The following is a 17,197-nucleotide window of genomic DNA, read 5'->3' on the forward strand; positions in this document are numbered from 1 at the left end:
ATTTATTCATTTATTTATTTACCAGGCAATGAGTAATAAAACGCCCACAGCCAATTAGAATCACTCTTGCTTAAAGGAGCTGGATCATTGAAATCAGCAGATGGAATAATTCAAGCACATGCATATCCCAAAATCCAAAAACAACAGAACAGGTACAGTTAAATATCACAGAAAAATTGGGTTTGTATTTGATCCATTAAGTTAGCACCTAGGAACCACTCAGAACACACATAAAAGTATGCTAAGATCCAATAAGTACACCTGACATTCTCGCAGAATATGTTGAGTTTGTGCTGGAGATTTACATGGGTATTTTATTCAAGGAATGTTCAAATCCTGTTCCTTTTCCTGCCATCATTGCCTGTGCCGACATTCAGTTGAAGCTTGCTGTCTGAAATTTGGTAAACCCTGAGTGTCTCCACACGTCTACTCGTTTTCCTGTATCCTCGAAAAAAGCTGAGCAGATGCACTTACTGGTTTTGATAATTAATGCTTACCCTCTGGTTCTGTCTCTTTGCTTTCAGTGAAAAAGGACGTGGAAGAAACAGATGACAGGATGACACAATTCAAGAAAAAAGCGAAGGAGCTACGGATTCTGGATGCCAAGACAGCTCAGAATCTGTGTAAGTTATCAGCATTCCATATCATCTGTGTCCCCTAACACTCAGCCAGAAGCCTCTAGATCTGTGTGCCTGTGTGTGTGTGTGTGTGTGTGTGTGTATGTGTTTTCTTCCAAAGAAGTTACGTTTGTCTTTAAAGAATTGCCTTTTTTTTTTATTTTATATATTTTTTTTGTCCTGGGTATGTTTTTGCTCCACACTAGAAGACAGATCTAAGTCACTTTTGGAAAAAAAGAAGGCTCTCTGGCTCTGCTAAATCCATAGCCGCAATGTTGTCTGACTTTGACTGACACTTTTCCTCTGTTCTCTTCTGTTTGTTTTTTTTCTTGTTCCTACATATCATGTCAACTTTCAAATTCCTCTTATCCTCTTGTATTGTCAAGCAGAATTCGCTAGTATTTGCTCTTCCTGCAACAGGTTTTTTGGGGATGCTGTTTTTTTTGTTTTTTTTGATAATGGATTCTACCCGATTCCTCTGATATCACTGTAAACACACAGGAGGATAACAGGACAAAATATTTTGTTTGTGTCTGCCTCATCCTAGCAACAGGCAAAACCAAAAAAAGTCCCCACCAAAAACTTGGAGGATTCTGTTATGCACTTAAGTCTCCTGAACTTCTTGGAGATTTATTAAAGTTGCCATGGAGGGCATTAATTCAATATGTTCAATTGTTCTTTGATACTGTATCTACAAAGTAAGTACAGTATGTGGCAAACTACAGAAATGGTTTTACATGCTCATTTATAATCACATAATTTGTTTACTATTAGAGATATCTCCATCAGGTTTTTTGCCCTTAAGTCAAACTCACTTGATTTGAAGTATCTACTGATACTGAAACCTGATCAAATACTTATATAATACATTAAAAATAAATGAATAAAGAAGAGTGATGGCAGAGTTGTCGTCATCAACTTTATAATACCTCCAGACCACATACATACTCACGCTTTCCACTATAAGCGGCTTCTGTGTTCGGCCACTAGATGGACATTTTTTTGTTTGTTTGTTTGATTTGTTTTTATTTTGTGCAGTTTAAATGGTAGTTTACCTTATTATTTGCTGCTTACTACATTATAAAACAAATTCTTTCTTTTTTTCGTACTAGAGTTTCTGTCTTATTTAAAGTTCAAATATCCAAAAAAAAAATAATAATAATAATAAAAATTCTTAAATCCAGCAGGATTTCCTAAACAAGCAAAACATATTTTCTTATTTTTAGAAATAAAATATCAAATTTAAGTAAGTTTTTTCCTTAAAACAAGCTAAATATTTTGCCTGTAGGCTTAGCAAAATAATCATAATAATAAATAAGTCATATTTCATATACCCCATTGGAAGATTATTCATTCATTTTCCTTTGGCTTAGTCCCTGAATTATCAGGGGTCGCCACAGAGGAATGAACAACAAATTTAAGCAGGATATGTTTAAACAGTAGATCTCCTTCTAGCAGGAATCTAGAATTGAAAACACCAATATACTCTATCATTCACACACACACTCATACAGTACGGTCAGTTTCAAGATTTCACACTTATTATTATTATTTTTAAGATATTACTTAAAAATAATAGCTGAATTGGCATGCTGTCCTGGGAGAAAACCCTGAGGTCAGAGATAATTGAGCCCAGGGCTCCTGCCTGGTCAATGAGCATGTAAGGTGGTACAAGATCAGGTAGTTTTCAAGAGCTCCCCATGGTAAAAGAGGAAAGGGGGAGATGGGGTGGATGGGGGTATTCTTCAAACTACAGAGATGAGGGAGTAATGCTAGTCGGGCTATTTATAGTGAGTTTAAAATTACCCAATTGGCTTACTAATGATTTCAGATGAAAGACCAGCCACGATCAATCATATCACGTGCTCCTCTCGAAATTAGTTTGTGAAACTTCACTTAGTTCATCCAATTCACCTGTACTGCATGTGTTTGGACTGAGGGGTAAACCGGAGCACCTGAAAGGAAACCCATGCCAACACAGGGATAAAATGCAAACTCCAAACAGAAATGGCAACTGACCAAGCTAGAACTCCAACCAATTGACCTCTTGCTGTGAGGCGACAGTGCTAACTACTGAACCACTGTGCTTGTTTTAGGAAAAAATTTACTTAATTTTGATGTAAATTATTATATTATATTATATTATATTATATTATATTATATTATATTATATTATATTATATTATATTATATTATATTATATTATATTATATTATATTATATTATATTATATTAAATTATATTATTAAATTATATTATATTATGTTATATTATATTATTAAATTATATTATTATATTATATTATATTATATTATATTATATTATATTATATTATATTATATTAATATATTATATTATATTATATTATATTATATTATATTATATTATATTATATTATTAAATTATATTATATTATATTATATTATATTATATTATATTATATTATGTTATATTTTATTATATTATATTATTATTTTATTTTATTTTATTTTATTTTATTATTGTTTTGTTATTTCTGAAAACAAGATAATATTATTTTATGTGTCCAGAAAAGTCTGCTTAATTAAACAATTTTTAGATATTTGGACTAGAAACAAGACAAAACTCGAAGTTAGAAAAGAACTAATGTTGCAGTGTTAGTTAATCCTTATAACCACACATATTGTGCCATCTATTTCCAGCAGTATAACAAAATAATCTCAAACCTATTTTTTTAACATGACAATAAGTTCACTGTACTCGATTGTTCTGAAACTACTTTAGACAGCAGAAAAGGCCTGATGATGTCACAGGATGGCTTTGTGGTCTGTATTGATCAGCCTGCCAGACCCTCATGCCATTTAGCAACTCTCTTTTCTGCCACTCTCTTTTCCCCCACTTGAATCTTCAGGGAGTGTGTGTGTGCGCGCGTGTGCATGTGTGTGAATTCATTGTGTTCTCAAGAGTGTCTGCGACTCTTTGGACTCTGATTGATGAAAGCAGCATGAGAAAGCAATTTTATTCTTTTTTAGAAATGTTGGCTTTGTCTTGGAAAGGAGAACACCTTAGATATACAATATCACACTTCATGAAATATTCATAGCAAATGCTAAAATAACCAGCCACCTGAGTATATGTCCTACCCATGCTTGTTTTCATCCTTGCTGGAAAAGTACTTGGATTCCAATTGAATGCATCAATGCAATTTGAATGTGCGAATTGAGTCTGGCTACAGAGCTGATGTTGAAGAATGTACTTTAACCACTATATCTAATTCTGCTTTAACATAGATGATGAATATATAACTGCACATTTGTAGATGCAGGATACAAATGACACATGTTCTTAAAATTCTCTGTAATGCTTCTAGGGCATATGTCTTAAACTCGATTCCTGGAGGGCCGCGGCTCTGCACAGTTTTGCTCCAACCCTTATCAAACACAACTGATCCAACTAATAAAGGTGTTCAAGACTCTTTTGAACATCTTCATTAGTTGGATCAGTTGTGTTTGATAAGGGTTGGAGCAAAAATGTGCAGACCTGCGGCCCTCCAGGATTTGAGTTTGAGTTATGTTCTAGGGTGTTGTATGTAATTGCCAGAATTTATTTATTATATATATTTTTTTAATTATGTCATTTTATTCTTTATTTTATTATTTTATGTATTTTTTAGTTTTGTTTTGTTTCTGTTTGTTCATTTTATTTTGTGTTGCTTAGTTTTGCTTAGTTTTGTTTTATGTTGTGTTTTTTTGTGTTTTGTTTGTATTATTTTGTATTTTATTTTATTCTTTATATATATATATATATATATATATATATATATATATATATATATATATATATATATATATATATATATATATATATATATATATATATATATATATATAATTTGTTTGTTTGTTTGTTTTGTTTGGTTGTGGTTGCTTTGTCTAGTTCAGTTTTGTTTTGATTTGTTTTTGTTTGTTGTGTTTTTTTTATTCTTTTGTATTTTATTATTTTATGTATAAATTATATTATAAATATATATAAATGTATAATTATATCAATTTAAATTATATTATTTATTTTATATTTTATTATTTTATTTTTGTCTTTATGTATGATTTATTTCTTTGATTACTTGTTAATTTTTTAAACATCATCATGAGCTATACTAATAGCGAGGATTTTGTCAGTCTGGTCTAATACAACAAAAAGGTCTTGTCATTTTCGTGAATGAAATAACTTTACTATGCCATTCTAAAGGACATCAAGTCAATGTCAGGTTTTGCGATTGTGTGTGGTCTTTCTTTCTTTCTTTCTTTCTTTCTTTCTTTCTTTCTTTCTTTCTTTCTTTCTTTCTTTCTTTCTTTCTTTCTTTCTTTCTTTCTTTTTCTTGTTCAATTAGAGCTGAAGCAGATGGAGATGGCCCTCACATAAAAGATGCCAGTGACATTTGTCTCTTCCCCTCATTCACTCACTTTCTCTTATGTTCACATTCTCATTCTGTGTTATTTGCCTCATTTCCGCTTGTTCCTTACTCTGCCTTTGATGCACACACACACACACACACACACACACACACACACACACACACACACACACACACACACACACACACACACACACACACACACACACACACACACACACACACACACACACACACACACCACTTCAGGCTTTAGAAGTAAGTAATGCCAGCATACGAGTGGGAGTGATGTTACACATTCACTTCAGCCACAAATCTGTCATCTTTCACAGAGAAAAAAAAGAAGGGAGGTGGGACAGGAAAGTAAAATGAAAGAGAGAGACATCTTTAGAAACTATTTGATAGGCTATTTCACATAATTCAATTTTGCTTTGTATTTTTTTATTTTATTTTATTATTTCATCTAGATTTTTAATTAATAATTTAACTTAATTTTGTGTTATTTTTTATTTATTTATTTAATTAATTTTATTTTTGTAGTTTTTCTACTTCATTTTTCATTGTTTCATTTATATAATTTTAAAAGCTGCATCACAGACAAGACAGGGTTGTTCCAGGGTTGTGGGAATGACCCAGAGTAGTTGTGCAACATGTACTGTACTTCTGCTCTTTACTTGGCCAGTAAGACTTACTCACACCTCCGGGTATCTATTGCTGTCTCCCCCTCATGCTGAGACTACAGTCTGTGAGCAGCCTGGGCAATACACACACTTTTATTTTTTTGTTTTTGAAATACTCCAGTTTGGAAAAAAAAAAAAAAAAAACTTGCTGAGTTCATCGATCCTGGGGGCCTATGAGCAATCTCACACAGACCCACACATCATTGCATTGCGAGTGTAAAGAGTAGCTGGATATTTGTTCTGCTACTTTGGACCCGGGTGGGGCTTGGTGCTCCAGCTGAAACAATAATCCAGATGAGACGCAGAGGCTGCGAATCTCATGAGTGCATTTAATGTAGGAGGAACCGAGCAGAGCAGGCAACCGCTACATGAAGTCACGCTCCTCTATTACCACACAGATACCCAGCAGAGCTCTGTGCTCCATTAGCATGCTTAACAATCCCAGCATTCTGTTCCCATCCTTGGTCCGGCTCCAGGGGTAGGCCCTCCGTCAGCATTCTTTCTCCACAAATGTAGCCGATTGCATTTAAAACAAAGTGAGAGTTGCTGTAAATTATGCCAGTGTGTGGAGGCGGTTTAGTATAGATGGCGTTTTTTTTTTACAGTATATATGGGACGGAAGTGCTCTCTTTGCTTAAATGCTTGCAATTTGGCGGATGTACAGGGAGTGCTAAAAAAAAGATAGAAAATGTGACTAAATCCTCCAGGCTGATGAGTATGAGTACGGAAATGAATTATGGGATGCATCTGTCATGGGCAAACTTGTTAGAGGAAAAAAGTCGGGATAATTCACTCACTGTGAATGTGTAAATTATGCTAATGAATCAACAGATGAGGCGAAAGCATTTGTCGTCCAATAACATTTTTTTTTTTGCAGCAAATATGATAAGTTCTTGACTGGGGGTTGTTAAACTCACCACATTTCGGTGGCTAACCATTTGTTTGTGTATTGGCGTGTGATACTCTTGATGGTTGATTGGCTCATCATGCTACTAATGGCTGCCTCATTAGCATATCCCTATAGCCATTGTGCTGATGAGCTGGTTTTAAATCAGTGTTGTTTATCTTGGCATTTCGGAAGAATCTCCATCATTGTGTCCGGTTTTTATCAGATGAGTCCCATACTTTTAAAATGTGTCCGTGTTTGCTTTTTCTTCATCTCACGATGACAAAAAGAAAGAAAAAAAATCACAGAACTCTTTTTTTCTCTGAAGAAATCGGCATATTGTCACACACAGATGGCCAGCTAATGAATTGTAGAAAATAGAGCTTAGTTTCACAGAGACTCAGTCAATCAGCTGGTGGGAATCATAGTTTATTAAATCACTGTTCATCAGAAGTTGGACCAGGTTCACCTGCACAACAGAGAGCAGAAGAGCCGTCACATTCGTTGGGTGATGAAGTTCAGACTGTGATGAATGTAGGGCTGCACAATATATTGTTTCAGCATTGATATTGCAATGTGTGCATGCGTTATTGTTATGGAAAAGCTATGGTCAAAATTATGTTAGTATTATTATTATTATTTTAAGGCTTACAAAAGATTGGTTGAGAGTACATTTTTATCCCTAATCCATAATGGTGATTATCCACTGTATATACCCTACCTGAAAAAGGCTTGTCTTCAATGCCAGTTGTAAGAGCTTCAAATAATAACTTAATTTGTAGTTGATTAATTGGAAAAGTGGCAGAAGGTAAAAATCTGTCAAGTTCGGTAAAGGAAAAATCATGGTTTGAGGATACATTCAGTATGGGGGTGTGACAGAGATCTAAAAAGTGGGTGACCACATTACAGCCTGAGGTATCAAGACATTTGGCCCAATCCCAATTCTATTTTTGTACCCCTACCCCTTTCCCTTGGCCTTTACAACTGAGGGTTAAGGGGAAGGGCTTCAAAATTTACCCCTAAGAATTGGAAAAGCACTACAGCACCTGCACTTGTCATCATATCATTGCGATCTCTTGCTTCATATGAGATCTAGACGATCGCGACTGCTGTAGTTATTCCAGTTGTACTATTTTTTTGTATCTATCTTCAGAAAATCACTGAAGGCATATATCTTGTTATCGTAATAATCTAATGTTGCAATAAGATCGTAACTATACTGTGTATTTACACAGGGGCCCTATTCATCTATGTAAACACACGAAACAACACAAAGATTATAGCAGACACTGTAAAAAGCTCATTCTCAGCCACTAGACTTTTCTGACTGGGTATTTGAGTGTCATCAATGTAACAAATGTAGCAAATTACAAAATACACTTGTCTACATTTCCAACTATGAATACTTTTAAATGTCTTTTTGTACGGCCAGTATTAATGGCCAGTTGTAACCGTTTTTATGATTATGGATTATTTATTATTTTTAGGATTTGTGTATGCGTAAATTGCCAAGTTTCTTTGTGATTTCTGTATGCAAAATTTATGTGCTGCTGTCTTGTCTCATTGAAAGAAGAGACTCCCTGGCCAAATAAATATACAATAATGATGATTCGCAATAGTCACTTCACAGCATCTGCAATATTGAGTTGGTATTATAATTAAAGATTCAGTATGTTTAATTAACAACTAGTGCTTAAACTAGGTATTGTAGTGTAAATTCAAAACATTGAAGAAGTTTTTTTTTTTTTTACTCCTTACAAATGCAGGTTGATGATTGATTGATCAACGCAAAACAAAAGCGAGTGTGCCTGATTATATTTGTAATATTTATATTATTTAATAATTAACATACTCCTCATTTTTACTTTAGTCAATTAAATAAAGTTTTAAAATAATCAGCAACTCATGTTTTTATTTTTATTTTATATTTTTAATTGCATTTTACAAAATGGCCAACCTTCTCTGGGAATTTGGGTTGTTATCACAGAGAGAAAAAAAAAAAAAAAACATTGCAATGCCATGTTATTCCAATATGGTGCAGCCCTGGATGAAGGAATCAGACATAAGCAAATACTTCTCACATACAGTCTCATCTTCAGAATATCTGCTCAGCCATGCATTCCAATCAAACGTTTGCTAAAATAGCTCACGGTAGGGGGTATAAAACAAGAGCAAGCCCTTGAATGTTTTAGCACTGCGATAATTCCCCAGGTTTCTGATCAACATTGTTTCCGGACGCTACTGGAAAACTCTTGACTGTTTTAATTTACGTGAACGTTAAGGTAATTTTAACCTCAATCCAGTGACTGCTTCAGATGTACAATTATGTCGGATCCCCCACTGATGTGCTTTAAACTGCGTGCTATAAGCTACGTGCTATAATTACAGCCTATTCTTTTCACAAAAGCGGGTGGAGGTTATCAGATTCAGCTGTTGGGTAAATTGCACCAGCGGTTTTTCTGCATTTCATCCCAGGTGAAAGTTTAAGATGTCGAGGCATTATTTTGTGATGGCGCCCCAATTCCGAGGCTATTTTAGCTGCTCTTATTGTTGCCAGAAAATTGTGTTTTTCTTTCGCTTCCAATTGCCCCGGAGTGGAACAAACACTCTAACAGTGTTTTACCATCCACCTGAGGGGTTATTGACGCTGTCCCGTGGTCATTTCTGACAGAGCCCTTGTTGAACTCTAACACTCTAAACTAGAGGGCCAGAAAATGACTCTCTCTTTTTTTTTTCTCTCTCCCAACAGCAATTTTCCTGGGATCATTCCGGCTGCCCTATGAAGAGATTCGGGATATCGTGCTGCAGGTGGATGAGGAGAGGCTAAGTGAAGCACTAATCCAGGTGAGTTGTGTGTGCATAGGCATTTTCACATAATGCAGCTTGATCCCCGATTTGAAACCTTTATCCGCTCACAGAGCAATGTGAGAAATGCAAACATATTCTGGTCAAAATCCAGTCCTGGTCTTTCCCCACCTTATTTTTAAATGTTTTTTTTTTCTTAATAAAGTACATTGAAAAAAATATTCATTGGATTTACTATATTTTTTAAGGTAACTGGTTGCAAACAATTTATATGGGCTGAATTTAAACAAACAGATTAAATTAAGTAACCTTCAACTTATATTTTGAAATTCAGCCCATATAAATTGTTTGTAGCCAGTTACCTTATTTATTTATTTTTTTATTTAACTACAAAAAATACAGAGATCCTTTATATATGAAGTGTTTTATTATTGCTTTTGCTGAAGTATAATGTAATTGCTACAGTCATTGTAATTGTAAATATATATTTATGTTTATTTATTTATTTGTTTATATATATATATATATATATATATATATATATATATATATATATATATATATATATATATATATATATATATATATAACAACACAAAAATTAATTACTGATTGTTAATATTGGTATCACTTTTGTTATAAAGAGTGATAAAGCATTTTATTTTAGTTTTTGTTGTGCTTTTTTTATTCCTGATTTTTTAAAGTACTTAATTTTCATGTATAAATGCATATGGTTTGGTCCAGAAAGTTTGCTCTCTCTATATTTATTCTATTTTTTTTTATTTAGTTTTATTTTTGTCTTTAAGGCTGCCAAGATAAATGCGCCAAAATAGTTTTGTTTATTTAGTTAGGATATGCTTCCTGTTTTCTTCTTTATCATTTATAAATATGTATCATGTTTAAGAAATTTGCACTCTCATTAATTGATTATTTTTATTTTATTATCATAGTTTAGTTTAGTTTAGTTTAGTTTAGTTTAGTTTAGTTTATTGCTGCTTAAAGGCAAATGTGTGTGTGTGTTTGTTCGTGCGTGTGTACGCATGTGAACTTTTGACTGGTAGAAACATCCCAAAGCTCTAAACAGATAAATCAGTTTCGACTAAAGCCGGACATTCATGGGAATTTTCTCAATAGCATTTGTAAAAACGTCCTCCGTTTGTCTTTGTTTATTTTATTTTATTTTATTTTATTTTATTTTATTTTATTTTATTTTATTTTATTTTATTTTATTGCTACTTAAAGACACATGTGTGTGTTTGTGTGTGTGTGCGCGCATGTGTACGCATCTGAACTTTTGACTTGTAGAAACGTCCCAAAGCTCTAAACAGATAAATCAGTTTCGACTAAAGCCAGACATTCATGGGAATTTTCTGAATAGCATTTGTAAAAACGTCCTCCGTTTGTCTTTGCTCAGAGATTCGTCATGCCTACAGATGACTGTGCGCATTTGAAAGGCTTCATTAAAGAGAGACGTCTTTGATGCCAGGCAATGCTTGGTGTACAATACTCTGTCTGCTCTCATTCAGCAGGCCAGTTGAAGCTCCACGTTCACTCTCCTCATAATAGCTGCTTTGGGACAGGACTTGGCAAAACTCCTGCCGTTCCACCCTCCCTCCCGCTGCCCTTTGTCTTACAGGCAAGATTGATGATCCTTCAGGAAGCACTTCACGCCCTGACTGTCTCAGTGGTTTTTGTTCATCTTTAAACGTGGTAATTGCAAATGGCATGTGTTTCCTGAACTAAAGATACCTCAGCTGTCTATGAAAGAGTTGATCTCATTTACATTAGACCACCCTTTGCCTTTAACCCTCAAAACCTCTGGTGGCTTTTATTCACCACTGTGAATTAGGTGGATGTGAAAGCCTCAACTACATTTCACAACTGACAGCCTGGCGTCTATTGTAGACACCGCTAGGGGGGATTGGGACTTTTAATTTAGCCGTTTACTCCTCAGTTCATCTGCATCCTTGCTTCCATATAGATGAAGAGTTTTAGCAAAGAAAACTGAAAATTCTGGATGCGACTGAAGAAACACTGAAACCGAAATTGATTTGTAATAATTGCTAATTTTATTTAATATTATAGTATATTAATGTGTTTATTTTGAAAGACTTTTTAATAGTTAGCTCAATAGCTAACTTAGATGTTATTGATTTAAAAAATAAAAATAAAAATGTGACGCAGGACAACAACAAAATTTGTTTATAGCCAACAATCAATTGTATGAATTATAATTATGCCAAAAAATAATAACTATAAGTATAGAAGATCATGTTCTATGAAAATATTTTGTACAATTTTTTTATTTTTTTTTTGTACTGTAAATCAAAATTCAGATTACTCATCAGCTTTCCAGCAGTACCCAGGGTTCCCACTGTTCTTAAAAAGTACTTGAATTTCAGACACATTTGGCTCTATTTTAATGATCTAGGTGCATAGTCTGAAGTGCATGACGCAAAAGCATTAGGGGCATGTCCGAATCCACTCATGCTATTTTAGGAAGACTCTGCAATGCGAGTGGTTGTGTGTGCTGCTTAAATAATGTAGGTAGTCTTTGACAATCCTCCGGTGGTGCGAGTGTAATCAGTCAGAATGAGGAAGCATGTGTGTGTGAGCGGAGTGTATGTATGAAAATGTAGTCCAGCAATGGCGGTTTTGTAGTCCATAGTGATTTTACGTGCAAACCAGCGATCTAGGGAGTTACGATCGCTGGTGATCATGACACTCTGACATATTTAATGTAAATATTAAGTGAAATGTTACATACAGTTTTGACTTTCATGACGCTACGTATGCTGGGATATGAATTACAAAGATGCTTCATATAAAATTAATGGTGCTTTAAAAATTCCTTGAAAGTCCTTGAATCTAGTGTTCATGAAAGTGTGGGAACCCTGATTACCATGAGAGCACAGTAGGGCTTTTGCAAGTATGTTACCTTGAAATGCCCTGTCAGTGGATATTTTTTTACTAGACTTTGCTTTTACAGTATTCATGTCTAGTTCATGCTTAAACACATAGAATAGAGCAGAATATTTGACCATGGTGTGTATCCCCCACTGCTCTTGCGCTTTGGTCACCACATGGTTTATATAGCGCAGTGCTTTCTGCATCCTCTACACAGTGTCTACAGCTGAAGGGAAAGTGAAACCAGCATGATGGACAATGCAGCACAGCATAACTCTTTTTTTTCTGGCTCATATTTTCAGCTCAGCTTAAAAACGAAAATGTCATTTCTTCCGATAATTTTCGGCGGCCGAGAACTTGGTGCATCTCTAGTTTTAGCTGTTTTCTCCTTGCTCTTCTTTCAAAGCTGGAAAAAGGTGGATGAGATAAGGAGCATTTAGATGTCCATGCCCACATTGGCTCTTCCATAGGCTGTTACCGGGAGCAGAGATGACCTTTAATTGCCAGGTGGTTTAGGCTGGGTGTGTGGAAGCCTGAACTGAGGTGACAGGCCTGTCGCTCTTTACAGAAGCAGAAGAGCTAAAGTGATGACCTTTTCCCACATTCAGCTGCGCTTTATAGAGGAGATTCATCTGTCAGGTCTGCACACCTCCTTTCCTTGTCTCTATTCTCAGTTTCATCCTTCTTTTTTTTTCTTACCCGCCTCCTCACATTTATCACCTCCACCGCTCCATCTTCATCTCTGGAACTCAAATAGCCATGGCATGATATCCTCATCCTTGAGCGGGAGGTAATGCACAGGTCCAGTTTTATGTCCTTACACAGTAATGGTATAGGCTTTTTAGCAGCTCTCTGGGAGGAAGGTAATGCCTCAGTCGTGCCGACGGGATGTTGGCAGAGGTTTGTGGGTAAGCTTGAAGCCGCAGACAGACGTGCTTCTGAACTACTCCCGCAATACGGATAGAGGAAAAAAAAACAAAAAAAAAAACTTTTGTTGTTCTTTTTCTTTCTCTCAGGGTATAAGGACACGTCTATCGCTGCTCTACCTTGACATCATTCGCAGTGCGTCAAGAAAATGTCACATCTCAGAGTAGGAAAGACAGCCAGATGAGTGTCAGTGTTCAAGAGCTCACATTCATGATTGACCGGTAGCCTGAATGCACGTATAAAAAAGAAACGAGCAAGGTCTCCTTGATCACAGACGTGGAGAGTGCTGTTCTATATTGCTTTTGAATACGTTCTGTTGGCTCAGTGTTTAATACGATAGTTATTGGAAATGACCTCCAGTTCAAAAGGTTATAATTGAACCAAGGTGGAAGATGCAATTATAAGAGCACATACTCACTAGAGAGTAGATAGGGATGTGGACGATTTTTGTGGAACGGGGAATCGATATACTTTTGGTGTATAAACATCTCTCTGTCTGTCTGTCTGTCTGTCTGTCTGTCTCTCTGTCTATCTATCCATTTATCTATCTGTCTCTCTTTTTATCTGTCTGTCTTTCCGTCCGTCCGTCCGTCCGTCCGTCCATCCATCCATCCATCCATCCATCCATCCATCCATCCATCCATCCATCCATCCGTTTACCTAGTATTAAGATGTGTTGCCATTGATCTTATCACAAGTGGACAAAAGAGACACATTACTATTCACACCTTACTTTTAAATGTTTCTTTTATCCACTTTCAACCACTACTCTGGTGAAGGATAATCTGTGGGCAGGTATTGGCTTTCTCTAATCTTTAATACTGCAAAAAAAAGTAATTAATCTTATTTAAAGACCAATTATCCTACACATGCATCATCGGAAGGTTCTGAGGCGTTTATCGCATCCCTGAATGTTGCTTGCTTATAATTAAACAATCTGTTTAAGAATAAAACCTGTCTATACATCCACTTGTGCTTATAAAAAGATAATTGGTTTGAACAAATTGCTAGTACTTGGGTACAGTATATTCATTTGGTTAATTATGTACATTTGTCTGCTGTCTCCTACTTTATAATTTTTTTTTTAATGTTATGTTGAAAATATATATATATATATATATATATATATATATATATATATATATATATATATATATATATATATATATATATATATATATATATATATGTATTATGTTGTATAATAAGTAACACATACAGTAATATAATTCTAGGCATTAATTCGGAGTATGTTTCACTGAAAATTTTAGAATATAAATTAATGAATTGTGCAGGTCAATCTTGGTTTGATCAAATCATTCATTACAACAGTTGTTTCCAAAGTAGGGGTCAGCTGACAATGAGAGCAGGTCGCTTGGTGATTTTCCAAAATTAAATTCCTTTTATCCAACTATTAGAACTACCATATTTTATCCATAACCAACAAAATAAAAAACAGTTACATAAACACAACACATTGATTTTATGGCTTTAGGTTTACCTTTATAACCGTTTTTTCAGCGCATTTATAAACATATTAGTTTTAATAACTCATTTCTTATAATTTATTAGAAATAAATAAATTATTTATAAATAAATAATTTATTTTATCTAAATAATTTATTTTATCTTTGTCATGATGACAGTAAACAATATTTGACTAGACAATATTTGACTAAACAATATTTTTCAAGACAAATCTATACAGCTTAAAGTGACATTTAAAGGCTTAACTAGGTTAACTGGGTTAACTAGGCAGGTTAGGCTAATTAGGCAAATTATTGTATAATTATGGTTTGTAATGGTTTGTAATGATGGGGCAAATAATTTTATCCTTAAAATGGTGTTTAAAAATGTAAAACTGCTTTTATTCTAGCCAAAATAAAACAAGTAAGACTTTCTTAAGAAGAAAAAAATATTATCAGACATACTGTGAAAATTTCCTTGCTCTGTTAAACATAATTTGGGAAATATAAAAAAAAAAAATGGAGAAAAAAAGATTAAAGGCAGGTTAATAATTCTGACTTCAACTGTACATTAAAAACAAATACAGGCCCCAACTGAACATGGAGGATGGTCTCCAAGTGGCATTCTTCAAAATTAAATGATGAATAGACCTAGGCCTATTGGCACAGTATATGTGCACTGCTGTGTTCAACGTTGTTCATTCATTTTCTTTTCGACTTAGTCCCTTTATTAATCTGGGGTTGCCACAGCGAAATGAACCACCAACTTATCCAGCATATGTTTTATGCAGCGGATGAACTTCCATCCGCAACTTATCACTGGGAAAACATCCACACACACTCATTCACGTACACTCATACACTACAATATATGATCAATTTTAGCATACACAATTGGCCTGTACCACGTCTTTGGACATGTGGGGGGAACCAGAGCACCTGGAGGAAACCCATGCAAACATGGAGAGAACATGCAAACTCCACAAAGAAATGCCAACTGACCCAACCAAAGCTCGAACCATTGACCTTCTTGCTGTGAGGCGAACGTGCTACCCACTGCACCATGTCACCCTTTATACAAGCTTTATATATTTTTAACCACCTCAGAGGATATTGTGCATCGCAAGTCACTGGCACTGGTAATGTTGGGGGGGTCGCAGGCTGAAAAGTTTGGAAACCCCTGCTCTAGAACATCTCAGAGGTGGTCATTCAATAGGCAAACACGGAGCACCAAAGTGCCTAAAAACCTTCCAAGCTTATTTTACGTACAATTTCAAGTTGCATTATGATTCTGTTTGCTACTCCATATTAAATTCATTAGAGTTTTTCCTCAACCCTCAGTCACATAGCATTGTCACATTTGCAAACCCTTGCATCTCCAACCTACATCTTTCTCACAGTACACTATTGCAATTAAACTCAATGGATTCACCATATCATGTAACAGCATGAAGGAAAATGAATGTCATAAAGAAATGTATTTCTCAGAATCCTGTATTTCTCAGAATTCATCATGCAGTGTAATTGATGTGTCTGTGAGGGCAGCAAGTGTTGCTTAAAAGTCACCCACAAATGCATTGGAGCTGATGGGTTCAGTGTACTCCATCCTACACATGCAGTACTCCTGTAGCACCATCGGATCATGTGAGCGATGCACAGATCTGTAAACCCCAGCAGGCTTGCCAGGGTGTAGCGTCCATACAGTAGGCGTGTGAAGCCTCTCATCTAACGCTTGCCTGCACAGCCAAGCACTCAAACACTTACTTTCCATTGTCTGGAGAAAAATGCAATGCCTCACTCAGCCACTTCCTTTCTTCCTCTCTCTCTCTCTCTCTCTCTCTCTCTCTTTCTCTCTCTCTCTCTCTTTCTCTCTCTCTCCCTCCCTCTCCCTGACAGGGATGAGGCTTAGCCTTTCTCTCTTTATTTTTATTTTCGACTCTGTCCCTTTTCCATTTTTTTGTAAGAAGTTCTTGCTTTGTGGATGTCATTCAGCATTTTCTCATCACGCAAGCAAAGAACCGTCATCCCAGTGACAACAAAGGGCCTGCAAAACAATCAGATAAAAAGCATTTATTATAGTCACTGGTCCAGGCTATGGTCTGCATGAAAAAGGCAGGCGCTGACAAAGACGTGCTGCCCCATTGTTGACGTGTGACACAAACAGAAGAAAAAGAGACTGAAGACTAGGCACGTGCAAAAGTGACTAAAGTCCGTACGCCGGCATTGTGTACTCCTTTTTCATCTTTTGGAGCCAGGTCCAGCCACGCTCTGCTTTTGTTCAAGCCTTCAATGAGGCCACAACCTTAAATCTTTTCACCCAAACAAATCCCCTCATGCTTTTATATTAATACACATCCATTTCTTACATGCACAACTGAGTTCGGCAGCTGCGCCCTGCTGACCTCATATGAAACGCGTGAAGATTGGTTTCTTTACATGCACTTTTTTATTTTATTTTGGATAACGCTAAATCTCTGTAATCAGTTTAGACGATAATTAGAGAAGCAAACACCAGG

At 35.4% G+C, this 17,197-nt stretch overlaps 1 protein-coding gene across 44 annotated transcripts in view; it reads left to right on the plus strand.

Moving 5' to 3' along the window:
- diaph2 (diaphanous-related formin 2) overlaps positions 1-17,197 on the plus strand; it is a 712,207-nt gene that overhangs the window by 372,334 nt on the left and 322,676 nt on the right. For all 44 annotated transcript variants that reach the window (XR_012389930.1, XR_012389932.1, XR_012389933.1 and 41 more), the window contains 2 exons: positions 525-623; positions 9,326-9,420. Coding sequence is in view for 41 of the 44 variants with exons in the window: in XM_021481247.3 (XP_021336922.1) it covers positions 525-623; positions 9,326-9,420 (194 nt within the window). In the remaining 3 variants the exon portion in view is untranslated. The remainder of the gene's footprint in view (positions 1-524; positions 624-9,325; positions 9,421-17,197) is intronic.

The sequence above is a fragment of the Danio rerio genome, chromosome 14 (genome assembly GCF_049306965.1).
Source record: "Danio rerio strain Tuebingen ecotype United States chromosome 14, GRCz12tu, whole genome shotgun sequence".
Classification (NCBI taxonomy): Eukaryota; Metazoa; Chordata; class Actinopteri; order Cypriniformes; family Danionidae; genus Danio; species Danio rerio.